Source organism: Harpia harpyja, chromosome 9 (genome assembly GCF_026419915.1).
Source record: "Harpia harpyja isolate bHarHar1 chromosome 9, bHarHar1 primary haplotype, whole genome shotgun sequence".
Classification (NCBI taxonomy): domain Eukaryota; kingdom Metazoa; phylum Chordata; class Aves; order Accipitriformes; family Accipitridae; genus Harpia; species Harpia harpyja.
In genome coordinates, this window is record NC_068948.1 from 21,711,259 (window position 1) to 21,732,455 (window position 21,197).

Sequence of the window (21,197 nt, forward strand, 5' to 3'; positions counted from 1 at the left end):
TGCTGGGGGATGGTTTGATGTTAACTGATGGTTTGATACTAGCATTCCGTGCTTAACAGACGGTCCTGGCTGAAGCAGGAGCTAAGAGGTATTTGTATTTCTTCCCTCAAAGCCTGTACATCTAAGAAGCATGTTTCCAATCTTCACTTGCCAGATCCACACGGTCCCAGCAAGCACATGCACCATCTGCCCCTGCTTCTCTTAGGAGCTGATCTGCGATTTCCTGAGGATCGCTTCTTTCGGCAGTTTGAGTATTTCCTGTCACGGCTAGAAGGAATAATGATATTTATCCAACACAGCAAAATCCAATGTTCCTGGATACGGTCTGAAGATTACTGTGAAAACTGCATAAGTTTCACAGATCAAACAGTCTAAAACAGTAAAATAATACAGAAAAATGTAGTAGATTTTTGCATTGCCGGCACTAACCTGCGGCAGAGAGCACTTTGTAAATATTTGCCTAAGGCTCACTCTGCAACACAGATTAAAGGCTAGGCTGTATTCAGAACTGAGCATTACATCAATGGCATGCTGATGGTGGGGCAGGGAAGCCCCGTTCCTGCCCTAGAACTTGTCTCCAGCGAAGGTTGCTGCTGTGCATCTTCCACAATGCACACAACCTGTCGAAGAAGGCTTGCGGGCAAATGGTGGTGCCCCTTTTTTGTTCCGCAATGCGTGCTGCCGCCTGCTGAGCGTGCACGGGGAGTTGTGCGCATTGCCAACACACTCAGGCTCTAGCATGGTGTGCATTGACTCTTGCTGCTGCTAGAGCGAGGTCCATGTTGCTGCTCTCCATCATGAAAGGAGACAGTATCGCAGCTCTGCAAAATTTGATTTTGCTGGAGCAGAAAGCTGCTTTAATAAGAGTGAAATAATCTTTAAAATGGTTGCTGGTCACGCAATGGAGCAGAGACTAGGCCGGGGTTTGTATATTTTAATGACTTACTGCCACTGAAACGCTCTCTGCTTGCAGTGTGGGGAAGAGCTCTCCTACCTTGGCTTTCAAACAAATTGAACATGAGTATTGGCTACAAGTGTGGAGTACAGTCATGGTGCAATGGGCAGATGTGCTTTGAGACCTGTGTGAAGGCAGGTAGCGGAGCAGCAGCTCTTCCCCCAGCCCAGTGTTTGGCTGTATTAGCACAGTTTTGTGTTAGAGCTATTAGTCTGCATGTTTTTCCCTCTTAAGCTTCAACATGGCTGTTGCTTTGAAAGTCCCTGATGCAGCAACTGGCTCTTGGGTCTTAGCAAACTGTAAACCCTTCTGTTTTTTCCCTGCTTTTTGTCCTATTTAGTCAACAGTGAATTAATTTTTTAGAAAACTGTTGCAGGATTTCCCATTCTAAACATGGTGGTAAGGAACCCGAGAAATACGTATTGTAGTTTGACAAGCTCAGCTGTCTTAAGCTAGGAAAATTTTGTATTGTTAAATCCTTGAATTGAACACTGTATACAAGTGTGGGATGAGCCTCGTTGGACCTTGTTTTTAAGTGGACCTTTGTCTGTGTACAATGATTCGTTCCCTGTCTCTCATGCAGCTTTGAAGTGATGCTGACTGGTAAATCACCCTTCCTTGGGTTCTCGTCCTCTCTTGAGGATCTGTGTACTTGTGCCCTCAGTCTGCTTTGGCTCCATAGCAATTTTGCCATCTGAAGTCTTCGAAGGAGAGAGCCAATTTCACAAATGCTCTTAGCTCATTGCATTCCGTAGCTGATACTTGGGCAGCTGCCTTGCTGCTTTGAAGGACGCTGTATTGCACAGGCCAAGGTATGTAGTAAAGCTGCTTATCTGCATGTTTTTAGCAAAAGCTGATGCTTTCTGCAAAACAAATCTTAGGAGACCTGCAGAAGCTTCCAAGAGACATTGGTGTGATGCATGTAAAAGAAGAGTCTGAATAGAGAAAAATATTACCTGTGCTGCACTGGTGTGTTCCCCTCCTCAGGAATACATTAGTTGGCCACACCATTGCTTAGGGGCCCATCGGCTTATCTGTTTAAAGCCAGCCAGTAAGCATTGATGCTTGTGTCAGCATAAACAATAATTTGGATTAAAAAAAGCAATAATATATGGTATGCTATGTTATTGTGGCAGTGTGTTCCAGGTAGTTTTCCTTCATTTTCTGTTTCCAGAGAGAACATGACCAGGAAGGCTGTGCCAGGGTGCACCACCCCGAGAGTGTGCTCAGAGGTGTGCACGTTTGCAGAAGGATTGTGTTTAGCAAATAGTTTCTTAAAATTGCTAGTAGAGATAATAAAATCAGGTGCTTCATCTGGAGCTACTGTTCCCAAACCATTTGCGAAGAGTGATTTTTGTTAACTGTATAATCGTTATACCTGCTGGTCCTTTGCAGGATTTGCTGGATCTAGTGGAAATCCAGCACTTGGAAATATTTTAATCAAAGAGCAATTGACTTGAAATGGCCCCGGATTGTTCATTTCATTTTCTCCTTTCTTCCCCTGCCAGTGAAAAAGTAAGCATTGCTGTCAACATCCAAGGCCTCAGTATACTATTTGGCAACATTTGCCTTCTCTTGACAGCTTGAATACTAAGATCAAGTATTAGAAGTATGGCCTGGCTGATGGGAGTAATTAAGAGACTTCTATCAGCCAGGAGAGAGTTTACTAACCTCATTTACTGCGGTAAATGGAAGAGACTTTCAATCTCCTGTCAAAAAGAGACCATCAGTGCATGCATGCCCTTTCGTACTGATAATGAATTAGCTACGGGAACACTTTCTTGCTGGAATTCAGACTGGAGCAAGGCAGGTGCCGGTTTCTGTCACATCAGCCTGTGTCAGGCAGTGGTTGCCTGAGATGAGAGATGACAGTAGAGCAAGAAGCATGGAGAGAACAGGGAAATGGCATGGCCTCCAAGGGGTCCTGCCCCTCCAGTGGTAAACCATCCTTGGGCAAGGCAGAGTGGGACTGGATTTCAGCAGAGAGGGGAGGATGTGAGAAGATCAGACTGGAATCCAAGGGGTAAGAGATCCAAGAGGAACTGGAATGTGCTGGGGAAAGGTGCTGAGAGCCAGTAGACGTGCAAGAATAAGTGGGACTAGCTGGAAAATGGGAACCTGAAGGTGGGAGAGTGCCTGTGTCCCTGTTTTGCAAACACCATCTCATCGGATATCGTACAAAGCGTGTGTAGGAAGCATTTAGCAGTGAGTGTTGCGGAGAACCTGTGATGGAGAAGACTTGTGCTGCTTCCTTCCAAACTAGACACAGGAAGAACGTGTGGGAGTCCCACAGTAACAGAGAGGAAAATTAAATGCCACTCGCTAAAGCAGGACAGCGTGATTAGGGCTCTGTGAGCTTTTTGTGTAAACCTGCCTTGGGGAAGTAAGATAAATTTTCATTTTCAAGCAAAATCCGGGCTACGTTGGGATCCCTGCAATGGCAGAGCTTGTGCATGGAGAGCTGCAAGGTGAGGATTCCATCTCTGAGGTTTTAGCGATGCTCATGTTAGCTATTCCTATCTTGGCCATCTGTCGCTGTGAAATAGCCCTTTGTCTCCTAACAATATCTCTGTTCTCCTCCTGCTTCTCTCTTTGGATACTGAATATGAAGCAATGTCTCATTGCTCGTTGTACAATCAGTAGCATCTCCCCAGAGAGGGTGGCTCGTGCGATATGGGTCGTGTACTCCCTGTGCGTGCTGAACACCATATCTCTGTATCCTTGTTGCAGTCTGCAAGCATTGGTGGCAAAGTCAAACTTTGCCTCTGGGATTGCAGAAAGCTTTTAGGGCACATGTAACTCGGTGAGCACAACCAGAACTGTTCAAGGCCCAGACTTAAGAGATATGTGAACCCTTAAACTCTTATGTGGCCTGGGATTTTTGAGGACCAAAATTCTCTAGCGTAAAGCACATCTTTTCTATCTTTCTGCCCATCCTTGTTCCAGAGAGCTCTGCTTTTTCTTAGAGTGGATGGACACTTGTGTGTGTTCTGTGAAACCTGAATTTCCAGTGACCAAAGCATAGTGCACCACTAGGTGGCAATGCAATAAACTCAGGGAATAAATACTGTTCTAGCAGCTGGACACTCCTCCCTTTAACGTGTGAAATTTTGGCCACCAAAGCCTAGAGTGACAAACCCTGGAGCTCTTTTTTGGCCTAACTAAGCAGAAGCAGTCTCATGAGCAGTAGCAGGAGCCCCAGCATCAGCTACTGAAACTCCCTCTTCTGAGGTTTAACAATTAGCCTGTAATTAACTGAAACAGCAATTGTCACGCTACAGGCATAATGTTTAGCACAAGGCATAGGGCAACCTTTTTAAAATATACCTCTCCTCAGTGAGGCATTACGGATATTATTTGGAATGTGTGAGGATTTTAATTTGCTGAAGGAGTAGTTTTTGAGATTGAAAAAGACAATTATCATCCCCTAATTGGCATTTGGTGTAATGTAATCTCTTAAAGAGACCTAGTGAACTCTCTGGGAGCTGGGAGGTTTCATTAAGAAAGATACTCAGCCTGGATTTACTGACTTCAAGGGAAGTTCAGGCACATCTTAAATTACTCTGCCGATTACCATCATTGCTGTGTACCTTTCTGGGCAGGTACCTGCTCAGCTCAGGGCACTCATCTCACCAAGGAGAGAGGGGAGGACCAAGGGCAGTAAGGTAGGACTTGTATCTCTTTGGGCTTTCTGGAGCTCAGTGCTCACAGAGCAAGCAGGGAGCCAGGCCACCCAGGACCTTTGCAGGCTGCGGTGCCTGGCTCGGTGTGCTCAGCACCTTCCATCGCATCCAGATAGCTGTGTCTTGGAGATGGTGGGCATTTTTTTGCCTGTAAAATTAGCAGCGTTGTTAGGATACGGCAAACACACAGTGTTCTCTGCGGCTTCAGATCCCTACCATCAGAAATGTGGCTGTGTCTTCTGCTCATATGTTGGTTGGGGTGTGCTCTGAAGGTCTGGAAGCACTGCTTGTTATAATTCCAGATAGTTTTTCTCCAATTCAGGTTGGAGGCAGGTAAATAAAATAAAATAAAAAAACAACTGGGGAAAAAAAAAACCTTCTTTCCCTCCCAAAGTCCTTCCACCCCTGCAGATGTGGACAAACCTTACAAAACCACGTCTCCATCCCTCCCCACCTTTCCTGTGCGGAGCTGAGTTCAGGTCTTGTCTCGGTTAGGTGACTGCGGCAGCCCTTGCCTTGGTGACAACTGCTGTAATAGTTGGTCCCCAGACATGTGCAAGGATCTGGATTTAGCTTCCCTTTTTCAGATTGTAACTGCGCTTCCTCTGTGGGCATTGTCTAAAAATAAAGCGGGGCATGGTGGACGATGAAATGAAGAATAGGCTGCGTAGAAGTGGCTGCTCTCTTCCGTATGTAATTCAAGGGCTGTTTCTGGGGGGACCACGTCGCACATTCGTCTTGGGGATGGCAGTTCATTCTCTATCTGGTATACAGAAAGGGGTGACATTCCTATTTCCAGCTGAAGGGGGTCACAGGCTGTCCCATACCTCAAATGCTTGTTGTTCTACATATTTCAGAAGGGAAGGGTGTAATACCCTTTATTTCACATATTAGGTCTGGGTAGCAGGAAGGCAGACGGCGTACCTATGTGGCAGAGTTTCCTGCCAGATTTCTTCAGTTTGGGGAGATTTCAAACCCTCGTCACCTCCCAGAGCTAAGTAGCAATCTGTGATACCTGTGGTTTTGTGTAGTACTGCTGCCGTACTGTTTCTAAGACCTACCGTAAATATGTTTTTCAAAAGGTTCAAATCCCTATGACAGCAAGTTTCTGTCCTGCCACAGGATCTATGGTCCTCTGGAGATCCTAAGCTCTGCCTAGGTTGCATGGATCACTACATATTGTCAGATTATTGGGGCAGGAACCATTTATTTGCAGGAAGATGTGGGGAATGAAGGGCACGAAAGCCTCCTGATTGCTGCTGAGTTCAGTAGGACACTGCTGCAATTGTGTATCCTTGTTGTAAATGCATAAAGCATGGTACATTGAATTCCCACTCCCTGGGTTTGTTAGCGGCTCTTAATTTTAGAGCTGTGGAGTAAGCATGCAGACTCTTAAGATATTAGCACTTAATGGAGTTGATAATGTTATAGTTGATTACTTCAGAGGGAGACAAAGGCTTCTTTTCCTTTTTTATGATTTGAATAATGATTAAGTTGAAGTCTGGGAGTACAAATCAACTTTGTTTAATTGGCAATGTAACAGTGAAAATGCAAAATAAAGATATTCAAGTTAGGGTGTAATAAACATTTCCTGTTTGTTGTCTGTGTGTGTTACTGCAGTTTACCCCATGGCTATTTGTTTAAAATTCAAAATATTGTACGTTTCGTAGTATGGGTCACAAAAGTAACCTTTGGGATGAGGAGCTAACAGCTCATCTAAATCAGTCTGTTCATGTACACCTGACCTCTTTGAGATTTACTGATACACTGAAAATTAAAAATACAATTCTTACATATTATTTTTCACTGACTGCAGCTGTATGCGTGGAGAGAGGCTGTGCGGTAAACTTTTCCTGTATGCTTTCCAACTGTTTAGTTATTTCCATCCTTCCTCAACTGACTATTTTTAAGGCTCTTTTTCACAGTTCCTATTGGGCCTCCAAGAACTCCACTCCTGCCTGAAGCTGCCAAGTCAAAACCTTTTTTTTTTTTTCTCCCCAACATACTCAAGTCCAACAATCTTATCTTGGCTTATCACTCCTACCAGCTTTCATCCTAGCTCCCTCAAATGGAGAGCAAGAGGAAGCAGTTGCTGGGACACAGAGATAAAAGAGAATAGAAGCAGGACATTTCAGTAGGATTTAATGCATATTGAAACAGGGGATTAATGCATTTTCATTTTCACATTGCTCTGTATGGGCATCTTACTGCACCTCTGGTGAAGTAAAGTGATCTTTAAACTTCTCAAGAGTGGATTGGGGTGAGAGCTGCAAGCACTTCTCAGAGTTGGAAGAACTGAGTACTCCAATATGTATCTGATGTTAGTGCAAGGCTGATTTTTTGACTGAAGCTCTGTTTCCCCTTTTCTGCAGGGATTCCTGAAAAATGAAAAAGATAATGCATTGCTGTCAGCCATTGAAGAGTCTAGGAAGAGGGTAAGTTGGAAGCAAGCACCATTTTTTCCTTCAAAAAAAAAAAAAATGGGGTCCCCTAAGGAGTTAATAAATTAGATATTTAATAAACTACTGGAATTTAAGACGACTATATTGAGAATATAGAAAAATTAGACATTAGGAAATACTTGCTCAGAATTTCCAGAAGAAATACTTGTCAGTTTTATTTCAACTGCAGTATTTTGTAGGGTCAGGAGGCTCACAGTGTTAAATCTGTTTGAACAGAGAAGCTGTTGTTCGTAAGGCACAGCACACTTACTCCAATCCCCTCTCTGCATGGATGCTGCCTTTTCTAGAGGTGATAATGCCTAGGACATGAGGTTTATTTCCTTTTTTGCTCCGAGAAGTGCCTTGTGCACTGGCTTCCCATACAGTGATGACACTCAATGTATTTATTGTAGCTGTTTCTCCAGGTTACAGGAGTTGTTGAAGTACGTATTACCACATTCAGGCCTATGCAGCAGAAGTGCTGCAAGGTTTAAATCTTGTGTCTGTAGAAGAGCCAGAACACCATACTGCATCACATTGTCCAAAGGAAATCTCTTGTATAAGGAAAAAAAAAAAAAAGCTTTTTTTAAGCAGTACAAAGGAAAATGCTACAATAAAAGAGTAAGAGTTGTCACTTAGGTTCAGGGTTTGCTGAGTAAGAGTTGTCAGTTAGGCTCAGGGTTTGCTGAGTCCAGTTTTCTTCCCTTGAAAGGGACCAGTACTTAGTCTGTAAGAAAAAAAGACAGAGTTAGCCTTCCCCTGTTCATCTGCTGTCTCTTCACCTCCAAGTACGTAGCTGTTTCAACGATTCTTCTGAGCTGGAAGTTGTTTTCTGATGTGAAATTCATCTGATCCTGTTTCTGAATCTATACTTTTGGTATCTGTCATGTTCTGGGGCAATGATTTCCACAATTGAATTATGCAGTGTGGAAAAACGCTTCCTGTTGTTTGTCTTAAAACTGCTACTTGGAAATGTCATTGCATGCTTCCTAGTGCTTATGTTACGATTGTTTCCCTCCATGTACACTTGGGGCATCAGGTTTAGAACCGAGCCTGTGTTTCTTTCAAATGATAAGAAATAGTACTTAAGCATTATTAAATTATTTTAATTACATATAATTATACTGTAATTATTGAAGCATATTTAAAACCCTGTTGAAATGATTACAGTGAAGGTAAGGATAAGACCTATATTCTACCATGAAAGTATAAAGTAAATTTATATAAGAAAACAAAGAAACACAAATCTTGTGCTCTAGCTGCATGCATGCACCATAATTAAATATTTTCCAAATGTCAGTGTCTCTTATCAGTTCATCAAAACTGGGGAATGTTTTGCCCCTTAATTGACAATATCCTAACAGTGGGCTGTAATGAGATAAAAAACTTATTCAGCCAACCAAGATATTTAGTTATGTACACTGCAGCACAAAGCTATGTGAAAGACAGAGAAGGTTGGGAAAGGGAAAGAAGTGGAAGATCCAGTATAGCTTATTGTCTATTCAGGATTAGTGGAAATATTTTTATTTCCTGTCACGGTATACCTGAGGCTACTAGTTAGCATCACCCCAACAATAACAGGAAAGGTAGTGAATCATCTTCTCTGTCATAATGCTATTACCAAAATAAGGAATATTGAGGGGAAAAGCTGTTTCCTTCCATGAGTGCCCCAACTGGATCTGAAGACAATGTAGCACATCAGCCATTTTAAAGGTAAAAGGATATTTTTTCTTGGGATATGACTTTCCTACGTGCTTTCCTGACTTGTGTTCCTGATGAGAGAGACTTTCTGATTCTTTGTCACTTGTTAATTTTCCTTAATACTTTTATCCTATTTCCCATTTAAAAGAAAAACATGCTGGTAAAGACCTGAAAATGAAATATGGGCAATAAACACACATCTCTGTTAAGAATGCAGTAAGTCAAACCTTTATAGCCTCCAGGGAGGTGAAAAACTAGTTGCCATTAGAGAAGTTAGTCTCAAGAAACCATGCGGATCAGTGATGACCTGGATATTTTGTGCGTGCTGCTAAATTAAAGAAAGAAGCCTATCAATTTCCAGCCTGCTGAGTTTTGTGTGTATTGCAGTACCATGGAAGAGACACAGGTTCCCTGTTTTACCAGCTCGCATACCAGGGTATGTGAGAGTTGTCTTAATGCCACACAGACCTATTTTCTGAATCCCTTCATACCTGAACAGGAAGGCTGTTAAAATAATATGCAGCACATCATTAGCTCTCGAGGGCTGACCTGGTTGATTTATCTAGTTGGTATTTTCTGTTTCATTTTTTAGCTGGTCTATTAGTAGCAGAGCTAGGCTGTTTGGTGTTTCTATAAGTTTCTTAGCTCTGGTTCTTCTTCACCAACAGACTTTTGGTATGGCTGAGGAGTATCACCGAGAATCAATGCTGGTTGAATGGGAACAGGTGAAACAAAGGATTCTTCATACTCTGCTTGCATCAGGGGAAGATGCTCTCGATTTCACGCAAGAAAGTGAGGTAACTCAGTCTTTCTAAACACTGTGCGTAGTCATACACGGCATGTACACAGCTGGCACTCCAGCTCTGCTGAAACCACCTCTGGATTATTCTGTAGCTACAACTGTGTTTAAAATGAGAAATATCAAATCTCTAATTCCCGAATGGCTGTGACTAGCAGAATGCATTGTCTAGTGAAATATCAAACCTTTATGATTGTTTTTATTAACTAATGGGTACAGGCAATGGAGCTCCTATTGCTGAAACTATGTTTTAAGCAACATACATGCAAGCTGGAAACCTGGTTGACACTAACACATATTAGGTCAATATACCCAGGGGACAGGAAACACATTGGGGTGAACTTCACCTTCAGGAAACCTTTGCAACGCTAATGAGACCAGACAGTTTCTCAGGTGCAACTGTGCTCACACATAGGTCTTAGAGTGTCTCTTTCTATTATCGCTGTGTGCTAGCTGGGACTTACGGCTTTTCTTAGGAGGCTGATGAAGTACCAAATGAATATTCAACAACAACAACAAAAAAAGAGCATGCTTTCCTTTTTACCTTGCTGTCTCATGCAGTGCAGATTAAAATTTTGTGCTGCTAAGACCTCTAGTGTTCAGCAATTCGAGGTTAATCCAGTAGTGACCAAATCCTTTGGGCAAGACTGACCCCATGTTTAACATGGAAAGGTATTGACTAGCAACTTAAAACATGCCTTATCTTCTGTTACAACTTAAAACTTTACAGTTTATTCTTTTAAAGAAAGTGCTTATTACATGAGTAAAGCACAGTTACGTGCAGAGTTGAGAACTCTGCTCCTCTGAGCTAGAGGCATTAGACATCAGCTGAGATCCCTGGAGCACAAAGTTACATCACAGCCCCTGCACAATGCTCCATGAAAACTGTAACCTTGAGAAGAGACGTGATGGGGGATGGGGGAGTGCAAGTTGCCGTGCTTTCAGGCCACAGAACAGGCCCAGTTGTGTTGGTTTTTTTTTTTTTTCCCCACTCCTCCCTTTAAAAAAATAAAATAAAATAAAAAAATCTTGTTCATTGGAATGACTTATAGAGCTGCACAGTACATTAAAATAAAAAAAGCCCTTGGTGTTAATGGGGTATGACCTGTATAGGGATTTGGAAATAATTAAAGTTGTTAATGAAATGTCCCTTTCTGATTACTGTTCTTCTAAATATAGGTTAATCCCAGTTAGCATACATCTTTTTATAGAAGCTGTCTTCCCCAGAAAGTATTTTACTGATACTTTATTGTGACTCCTTGGCAGGTTGTCCAGCTTTTCAATATTAGAAATGCTAAATAATGCAGGCTGAATTCATTTAAAACTAGGAACAGCTATCCCATTATTTTAGGATGTGAGTCTGAAGACTTGGCAGCTATTCTGATAGCTTCTAACATCTTTGATTTGTGTGAGTTACTGGTGTGGGGTTTTCGTTTCGAAGTGTGGATATTAACTGCTAGGAGAAGCAATTTAATAACCTACTCTGAAAAGGTAAAACCCCTTTTCTGATGTTTGTGTCAAATGGACACTATCCCCAGTCCATGGCACTCAAGATGCCAAGCATGAAACTGGTGGGAGGGAGGAGGGGAAAAAACCCCACCCCTCTAATGTTTTTCATGAATGACTCAATGTACACTATCACTCAGTAATACTCCACTCTCTGTTTCAAAGCCCTCATAGTATCACTATGTCATTTCAAGAGCATGTAAAATCCTTGATATATTCTAGTCTTAGCCTCAAGAAGTCAAAGGTCTGAGAGGTTTGAAGTGCATCTACTGTGTTAAAAGCCTGTTATCTAACCTCCCCACAGCAGGTTGTTCTTCTAAAGCCTTGTTCCAGTCAAATAAGTTTTTTGTGTGTGTGTGACACAAACAGACACAGCCTGTAGAATATAGTAGAGGCTTAATTGATATCCTCTGGAGATGGAGAATCAACTGAAAAGGCACAGATCCAAACGCAGCAGGGGGCCAGTCTGCCTGCGAGCCAATTCTCAAGCTTTGGGCAAGCTAATATGGGCAGAGTGAAATACCAACACATTATTCATGGAAATAAGACCAATTAACAGGCAAAGCTCATGATTCAAAGAACCTAGTGCAGGACTTGCTATTAGGGTTTTCTGTTCCCCCTTGTCCTCCAGCCTGGCCTCTTTCCCCATAAGGGAAAAACAGAGCTGATAAAAAGGTACTTCTTGGGGGGGAAAAGGAAGGAAAGCCTCAGTTTTGTTTTCAAGGTATCAAACGCCTATGGTCTCAAGGCATTTGTTCTGATTCTTGTTCCACTAGGTGCTGAGGCATTTCTTTTGTCCTTTTATTCCATGTTTTTCTTTCTTCCACCCCCACCCCAAGCTCTTCCACTCCTGCAGTGATGGAGACACTGTCGCTCTTGATTTCCATTCTGCCCCTCTGTATCATGTCTTCATATCCCTTAAATCCCAAGGACACCAAGATGCTGTCTGCTCCCCTGCTGCACCTCAGTGTATATTGATGGTGTTTCTTCAGCTTGGTCTCCTGCCTAGTTATTCACTGCATCTACTGGCCAAGCCATTTGGAGTGCTGACAAAATGTCTGCCCAGACTTCTGCTGAGGAATGTGCATATGCATATGAGGGTGATGAATAATGCATCTTTGTATGCACACGGTTTGTTGTGCAAGTGAGGCTGAATGCTTGGCTGAGTACAAATGAAGGAGGACTCCTTTGAAAAGCAGCATCGTTAGGCTAAATGAATTTAAAAGATAAAAATGTGATGGCAGTGCAGTATAGCTGCAGCTTTCATGAATGGATAATATTCAGAATAAATATTACAGTTCTGAAGAATATTTTGGAAAGACCTAAATTCAGAGCAGGGAAAAATAAATGTGGTTGATAAAAACAGCACAAGCCATTTAAGCAATATCAGACTAGAGATGCAGAAAGATATGTGTGTGTACTTGCACTTCTGCAGTCCTTTGTGCATTACCCACTTTTCTGTTTTTCCTTTTGCTGCTCCAGTTAAGCTTAAGAACCTGACCTGAAACACGATTCTTCTTGTATGCACCTAGCTGCTGTTTTCAACACATCTTTCATAACCTTTTCCTTGCTTGAAAATTTGATAAGTTCTGACTTGCCACCAAAGGATATCCCTTCCCTTCCCCAGATCCTCCCCTTAGCTTATAGGGCATGCCTCTTCAAACTCTGGTTGCCAGCTATAGAAGGATTGCCTGCACAACTCTCCATTTCTGCAATTCAGGGTGAAGAGTGGAAATGACCTTCCTCACTGACTCATGCTTTAGTTTTCCTTTTGAAATTTCCTTTTAGCACAGCCATGAGACAGTTCAGTGAGCTAGTGCTTTTTTTCAGTTTAATAATTCAAAGATGAAGCCAGAATGCAAGTATGAGATGGAAAAAATAGGAAATAAGCTTGCTTCCATGGCTCTTGGCATAGGAAAGAAAAGCACAAGAAAAGCAAGACAAATTCTGGAGTTCCTGAATTTTTTTTCTTTGCTGAAGTGCCAAGTCAGTGGGCATTTAAAGAATTAAATTTCAATGTGGCAGTTCTCAGCTGTGGCAGATTGTTAATAAGTGATCCTCAAATCATAATGGTTAGGGTAAAATTAAAATTGGAGAAAGGAAAACCCAAACCCCAGAGCAGTTATTTCTTAGTTTCAGGTGTGCACTTTTGAATTCAGACCCTTACCTGTGGGTTTTAACCTGTCAGTCATACTCTGCACTCTCTTGACAGCCATGTGGATGCTGTTTGGTGCTGCAAAGCAGCAGCAGGAGAAAAAGTAACCAGATTCATAAAACAAAGCCCCAGTCCTTATGTTTCTGGTGTTTGGGCACTGGTTGAAAGGTGACGCTAAGTCACAATGTACCCTTCTTCACTTGCTTTAGAAGATGAAACCTGATCAGTAATTAATGACAACGTCCATAATTTAGTGTTACTTTAAATAACTCTGCAATTTATCTGGCACAGCATAGGGGAAGGCTGCAAAACGCTATTTCTGCCATCATGTCTGTTTCCCAGGAAACCTGCTTTAACAGCTTCTTTGTTCTTTAGAACAAAGAATTTGTCATTTTTTAGGTGGGTTTAAAGGAATTTGTGTCAGATGATTTGGCACTGAAAGAAAAACGCAGATGCTTCTGAATATCAGTATCCATTAAGACTGACTGTGGAGAATATTTTTAGTGTAAGTTCAGTTACAAAAAGAAAAAGTGGGATTTCTCTGGGGTTTTTTTGTAAGGCATTTTTATACTGCCTAAGGTCTAAATGCATCTGCCTGATTTTATAATCAGGTTGGACATAATTTAAATAGCACTATTACTGAGAAATTAATGCAGTAATAAACTGTTTCCAGCAATTTAAAAGGATTGTCCAGGTTCATCTTTGATACCTTCATTCATTTATATTTCACTATATCAGGGACAGACACAACTGAGTATTTTTTATTCTGTAATCAACTGTTGTATGCTATGCAGAAAGCAGTAATCACAAATATCACAAAGTTCTTATTATTTCTCAGTAGAGGTCATTGCCCTTATCTTCACATATAAATTCCTAGCTAACTCGGAACAGCTTCTTGGCCATTGCAATTGTGTCACTTTATTTGTCTAACTTTTAAATTGCGAAAATTTTCCTGATCAAAACTCCTGGATTGGGACAGTGGATAGCCGTAGTCTTTGCAATAACATAAGCTCATGAATGTAAGGGAGGTCCTACACAATAGAAGATAACCTGGCTTAGACTGATATCAAATTAAAATTATAAGTGTTTGGGAATGACTGAGAGACTGTTCAGTCACAGACTGATCGATAACATGTCTGGAAGTTCATATGTTTGTATTATTTCATTCCAAAGTTGGGATACAGTTCTCAAAAAGTGAGATTCTTTTGAAGACCCTGTCAGCATTTCGTCCTCATTCGAAACAAGAAACCGAATGATGACACCATCTGCAGAAAAGCTACCCATTTCTTGGATCTTTTCCTGAAATCCATGCAAGCCAGGTCATGGCAGGATCATTGGTCCTGCTGTGCTGTGGCCTGACAGGTGTCAGAAAAGCTGAAGTCTAAAGCTGATTAAACTGAAAGTGAGAACAATGATTTTTTCCATCGCATTTGGGCTTTATGTTATTTGTACAGGTAGCAAGTTGGTCACATTTAGCTGAACTCTTCCAGGAAAGACTAGAGCATGTCCTTAAGCAATACTCAAAGGTGATCCTATCTAGAAAATAAAGTACTGACCTTCTGGCTAACTGATGTAAGAAAAAGTAAAGCTATTTGACAGTATTGCTAAGGTGCAGTATAATAGCTAATGAGGAAGTGCAGCTAGCCATAACTGACTTTGATGGTAAAAAGCTTAATTTTAAAACTCTGCAGATCTACCTGCTCTTTCTTGGAAAGAGTTACTGATTCCAGTTTAGAGGAGTATCAATGGACTTGAGTTATACAATAATAAACCACAGCACAGCAATGCCCCTTCTCAGTGTTTCTCAGCCGCTTTCAGTATTTAGCTTATGTACTTTGCATCCTCTCTCCTGGTAGAAGTAATCAACCATCTTAGATCCTCATAGCTGTGCCAAAGCTAGACACCTGAAGTAAGCTGAGCAAGGTTTGTGCGGAGAGGTGACATCTTGTTATCAGACCAACTACACCTGGGAGAGTGAAATGAGCTTTTGGGTTCAGAGCCTGAAATTCAAAGGCTGTTGCTTCAGTTTCAGACCTGAAAACATACTTGCTTTTCTGAAAGCATGTCTGTTCCTCTTTGCTTGCCCCAACTATGTCAGTTGGCTTCATAATAAATATTATGCTTCTATACTAAGCTTGTCTTTTATCTTCAGACCATCATGGCTGTAGCACTGCTGTCGTGGTTTCAGCCCAGCCGGTAACAAAGGACCACGCAGCCGCTCGCTCGCTCCTCCCGCCCCCCTCCGGTGGGATAGGGAGGAGACGGAGGAGAGAAAAGAACAAAAAACCTGGAACCTCGAGGGTTAGGATAAGGGCAGTTTACTGGGACAACACAAAAAAAGTTTACAACAACAACAACGGTACTAATGAAAGAATATACAAAAAGAGTGATGCACAGTGCAACTGCTCACCACCCGGAACCCGACGCTCTGCCACTTCCCCCACCGAAAGTCGAGAGAGCTCCCCCCGGCCCGCTCCCCATTTATATACTGAGCATGATGTCACATGGTATGGAATAGCTCCTTGGCTAGTTCAGGTCAGCTGCCCCGGCTATGCCCCCCCACCTCCCAGGTTCCTGTAAAAATTAACTCTATCCCAGCTGAACCCAGGACAACTGCTTGTGAAGCAGCTGATGTGAAAGGACTGTTTACCTTGAAGGAATCTGTCTTTAAAATGATTGCACTTTATTTTTCAAATCCAAGACTTGCAATGCTGATGCTGAAATGAAGAATTACATTTTTAGGAAGCAGGAAACATCAGAGAGTGTTGCATACTTAATCGGGAGTATTCTTTCCTCCAGAGTGGTGAACATCCGTGTTCAGTGGTGGCTATACTGAAAACATACCTGTGATTTGTAGCGAATACTTAGAAGAATAGCTTTATGCAGCATTAGACTATTATGTTTTATAAAAGAGTACGAATTCTCCATGCCATGACTTGATCAGCTGTCCCTCCCTGCTCTGTGCTGAAGATATCTCAATCCTGGCATAGTCTCTATGGGTAGAAAGATGATTTTTTTTTTTTTCAGGTCATGATATTGCCAGCATCCTCCTTCCTCCTACAGCAGACTGGCAGTGGGGCACTTTTCAGCAAATAATTGAATGCTGCAGTCCCATTTTGTGTCTGTGCCATGGTACTGGGACAAAACTGGAGTGTCAGATTTGCTAGACTGGATCCATTTGGGCTGGTCCATTGAATTCTGTGTCCTTGCTGTGATGGAGGTGCAGACTAGATGCTTCGCAGCAAGACACTAATGTGACAATAAGCATCCTTTCAAGAAATAAAAGGAAAGAATTAAAATTATAAGATGCTATCAAGAGACACTGATGTCCTAATTCTAGAGAGCTAATAGTTGGTTTGTGCAGTGAATAAGGAGGATTTCTGTCACTTTAAAAAGTTTAAGCTATATTGGGAAGATAATGGGGTATTGCAGTGAGACTATGCATTTTACTCTGTAGATAGTCCAAAACCCTGTTCTTAGTTCTGTCAGGAACATGGTTTTGCTGTTGCTCTTTAGGAGTAGATATATCAGTAAAACGCATTGCAGTAATTTTATACCTTATATCTTCTTACACACTTCTCATTAAACAGCCTAGCTACGTTGGTGAGTTGGGTCCTCCAGGTCGCAGCTCTTTGGACAATGTGGAGATGGCGTATGCTCGTCAGGTGAGTGGAAATGAAAAAACATAGTTAAACTTTGTTTTCTAGAGAGAGAGAGGTGGGGAAAAAAAAGATCTGTGAGCATAGTGTGTAAGAAGATATGATAGGTAAAACATGAAAACGTCTGCCTGGAGTTAAAATGCAATTCAAAAATACAGAAATTTAGCCTGACTTTTTAGAAGTGTACTCATCTGTCTGCTACAGGATTTTTTTTGTCAAAAGGAGATCCTGAACACCATGTATGACTGTACAAATCATTTATGCTCATATAGTAAATGAAAACTCTTTTAACCTTTCAAAAAAATATTTTTTTTAGAATTCATGTCAACATGTAATTGTACGCAAATGAAGACTTTTTATTCCCTTTATTTTCACATGTGGAAAATCATTTTTCTGATGCGTGCATGTAAAAAGAAACATGCTGAAGTCTTAATCCTGATGTTTGTCAAATTATATCCCATTTTAATGGCATTGCTTATGAGAAGCTTTAGTGCATCAGCTATGAATTAATATGTCTGGTCGCATTAGACTCTGAAAATTTTCAGGGAAAACTGATAAACCTTTACATAACCATTTTCTTACTTTTGTTATTTGAGATGATCTGTTTACCAGTACTGGTAGAAACAAAATGAAAGAGAAGGACTTGATTTTTCAAAATGGAATATCTGAAACAGCATAGACAAAGTGTTGCTAATTTGCACACAATTACTGTTATTGTGTACATTGGCTCAGTCTTTGCTGAGCCAGATAGCAGCTTGTACATCTGCTTTTCTATGGCTGCATTCAGTTATGGTAACTGTGAAGAAATGAGTTGCAAAACAAGGTGCATGGTTGTGCTGTTAAAGTGTACGTTTGATTTAGCGGTTGTTAATAGTACATTAATTTGTTTCATATCTGCTGGAATATACCTGCATTAAGGGTCTTCCTTATAGCATAATTATGTCTGTAGTTTGAGGCTATCAACATTATTCCCTGATGTTTTGTGAATATGGGAAGCCCAGCCTCTCTAGCAGTACTAGTTCTAGGGGTAGCTGCAGAGTCACCATGTCTTCCCCATGGATGGGCAGGTGGGCTCTTGTCATGTTTATGGTTTGCGTGCAGGCTGTCTGTGATGTGCCGTGGAAACGTGGCATTCATGGCCAGGTTTCTGCTACCAAAACACTTGGTGCAGTCACCGTGTGCTCCCAGCATGCCCTCTGGAGAAGCTGGCCTGGCTGAGCCACCCTTGACATCATCTTGCTTGAGTGCAAAAATACCTGGGTTTCAGCACTGGATATGGGGCTCCTGTGGTTTCAGTGGGTAGTTAGGAGTCCTGGAGATCAGGCAGTCCATGCTGTTTCAGTTTATTATCGGCCATGAAATGCGTTTTAATCACACTGAAATGACTAATTGTTCTTCATGGATAGTTCAAGCTGTTTCACTGAAACACGGTGAAGTTCACATGTGTGATTTCACTGATGCTAGATTCTGGTCACAGTCCTGAGCTCTGCAACTTGTTTGCACGCTGAGCGCGTTGAAGTAGTAGTGCATGCAAAAGGGACTTAAAGTACGATGGCACTGCCTTTCTAGCATTGAGAATGATTATTTTCAGATGTAGCTGGAAGGTCTTTGGGCTGAGAGTAGAATAAAAAATAGAAGTAGCTAAATTAAGACCAAGACTTAAATCAAAACGGGTGTGTGCATGTATATATACATTTAAGGGCAGGTTTTGAAAGGCCAGGTTTCTGTTCTCCTTTCCCTGTGTCATATTTCCCTGAATACTGCCACAAAGGAGCAAAATTCCGTTTCTTTTATGTCAGCAGGTAGGAGGCTGCCACGTAGGGGAATATCACAGCCTCCAGTTGTCAGGTCTCTTCTGAATCTTTGTCATCCAACAATTAGCTGTAATTAGTCTAACAGGGCATTCAGTGCAGTGCTTTGAGATGCAGAACCCCTCAACAGCTGGATTGCTGGCTGCCTTCAGGCAGGCCTGGGGATTTGGCTTGTCGTAGAAGCGGGTTGGTGCTGATGCCCATTCCTCTTGCATTGTATTAGAAGCAGCTAATGCAGGCAGGAAGCAGAAGGGACTTGCTGGGGGCACTCTGTTTCTGAAGCCTGGTTCAGATTTTGCTGCTGTGGCTGGGGAGGGGGAAGGAGAGTAATACATATTGTTAAACTTGCTTACTTTCAATATGTTTCAGATTTATATTTATAATGAGAAGATAGTGAATGGACATCTGCAGCCTAACCTGGTGGACCTTTGCGCTGCTGTTGCAGAACTGGATGATAAGGTACTGCCAGTGAGTTAACATAAGGAAATGTATTTAATCTGTTTTCAGCTGTGATTAACAGCCTGCTGACATTGGTGAAAAAATACTGATATTGCCAAAAAAAAAAAAAAATGCATGGCTCCACAGAAAACACAGAGCCAGTACTGGAGTCTTCTCTAGTACAGCAGGGCCCACCTGTGATGAACTTGGTCATGGTGAAAATTTCTTAACACAGTGAGGAAGAAAAGAACCTGGTTTCACTGCAGTGTCCCATCATGAGTGATGAGCTGTTGGGGAAAAAAATTGCATTTCATTTTAAATGGGTTCTGTTGTGTTTGGTTTTCAAAATGTGGTCTCCTAATATCCTTTGAATGTATTTAGCTGTAGGTAAAGGGTCTTTTATCAGACCCTGCTAGAGCTGAAGCAGGCTCCCATAGCAAAGCATAAAGCCCCTAGGATTGACTTTAAACCAATGATCTGCTTTTGTTTTTTTCCCCACTCCTTTAATTGCGTTGCTTTGATCCACCCCCAAAAAACAAATGTACAAACCTGGCCACGTTTGAGAATGCTTGGAGGAGAATACTGCAGGAGAGTCAAGTCATGAAAAAGCTTTGCACACGGGGAGAGCAAAAAGCTGTTCAGAAGCTGAGGGGCAAATGCTTCAGTCAGATCTGAATTACAGGTGTGCATCTTTGCTTTGAACAACTCTGTTCATTTTGCTAGGGACAACGTGGTGAGTTTGAAGGTTCTTGCTGCTTTGAAGCACTGAGATCAAACGCCTTCCCTTGCTGGAGCTAACAGTGCTGTTACTTCTCAGTATTTTGCTGTTTCAGTAGGGATACTCCAGTCCTGGAGATACTAATACAATCTTGTCCTTATGAATGAGCAGACCTGGATGGCTTTCAACTTTTTTTTCAGACCTGAGTCTTTGTCCAAGTGATCAGTGTCCTTCAGATATTTCCTATCACAGCTGATTGCACAGCTTTCCAATGGCAGCCAGAGCAATTGCTTATATGGAAGCTGATGTTGTTGTGGTATTTATTGAGTGGTGTGTACAAGCTGGAAATGGGGAAGGAGTCTGAGCAACAAGTACCCAGCCTAGTTTTCGAAATCATTGTCAATCCTGGGTGACAACTGTAGGTACAATAGTTATAGCCATCTTCTTGCACAAGAATTATGCAGAGAAGCCTGGGAAATCTGAATTATTCAGGACAGAAGTGGCTTACCTTCATGACTGCATCCAGTATCTCCATTACAAATCTAAATAGGCATTACTCTTGTGTTTTTATGCTTTTTTTAAGCATCAAAACACCATGTAGCTCAAAAAGGTGTTGCTTGTTCATCTCTGTACTAATGGCTGTTGTATGGAATGGCTCGTTTATAGAACGTCTCTGAGATGTGGGCCATGGTGAAACAAATGACTGATGTTACCCTGGTTCCTGCTAGCAATGCCTTGAAAGTCCGGACCAACATGGAGGTGCGTATGGAGTTCGTGAGGCAGGCTCTGCACTACCTAGAACAAAGGTAAGGTGAATGCTCTGGGTAACACAGTTTTAGAGTTCCTTAATAATAAGCCAGAATGACTTTGTAATGCACACAAACATATTAACAAGTCAGCTACCTCTCGCTGCTCACAGAAGTGTCTTGTTGCCTGTCTTTCCTGCAGGGCTTAGAGCAGCCACTTGAGTATAAAACTGTTTTAGTTAAAAACTGTTCTAGTTAAAAAGGCCTCGAATCTGTGGGGAGGTTGTTTAGAAGACACAAAGACTTTTTGTTCTTTCTTCTATGTTGCCCTTATCGCTATGACAGATATAGAATATTTATGTAAAGATTTTTCACTTGTGCAGAGAGATCTATTTCCCCTCTGCACAAAAAAATTCCCCTTTTGTATACTCCCTTTCTGATTGCTGATCACTGTCAGGAGCTAGCGCTGGGAGGAAGTGAGGACAGCACTGGGGACAAATCTGGTGCAACGAGTCAGGTTCTGATCATGTCTTTTCTACACTGAAAGGTTTTTGTATAATTTGAAGAGGCTGAAGCTGGGACATC

At 41.8% G+C, this 21,197-nt stretch overlaps 1 protein-coding gene across 8 annotated transcripts in view; it reads left to right on the top strand.

The window, feature by feature from the left end:
- Positions 1 to 21,197, top strand: part of NUP93 (nucleoporin 93) — an 86,725-nt gene that overhangs the window by 44,885 nt on the left and 20,643 nt on the right. For 7 of the 8 annotated variants that reach the window (XM_052796556.1, XM_052796555.1, XM_052796554.1 and 4 more), the window contains 5 exons: positions 7,011 to 7,073; positions 9,449 to 9,577; positions 16,831 to 16,905; positions 19,080 to 19,169; positions 20,533 to 20,672. In XM_052796556.1, coding sequence (XP_052652516.1) covers positions 7,011 to 7,073; positions 9,449 to 9,577; positions 16,831 to 16,905; positions 19,080 to 19,169; positions 20,533 to 20,672 — 497 coding nt within the window. Of the gene's footprint in view, positions 1 to 6,783; positions 6,899 to 7,010; positions 7,074 to 9,448; positions 9,578 to 16,830; positions 16,906 to 19,079; positions 19,170 to 20,532; positions 20,673 to 21,197 lie in introns of those variants that run through there. The other variant, XM_052796558.1, reaches the window with a different exon arrangement.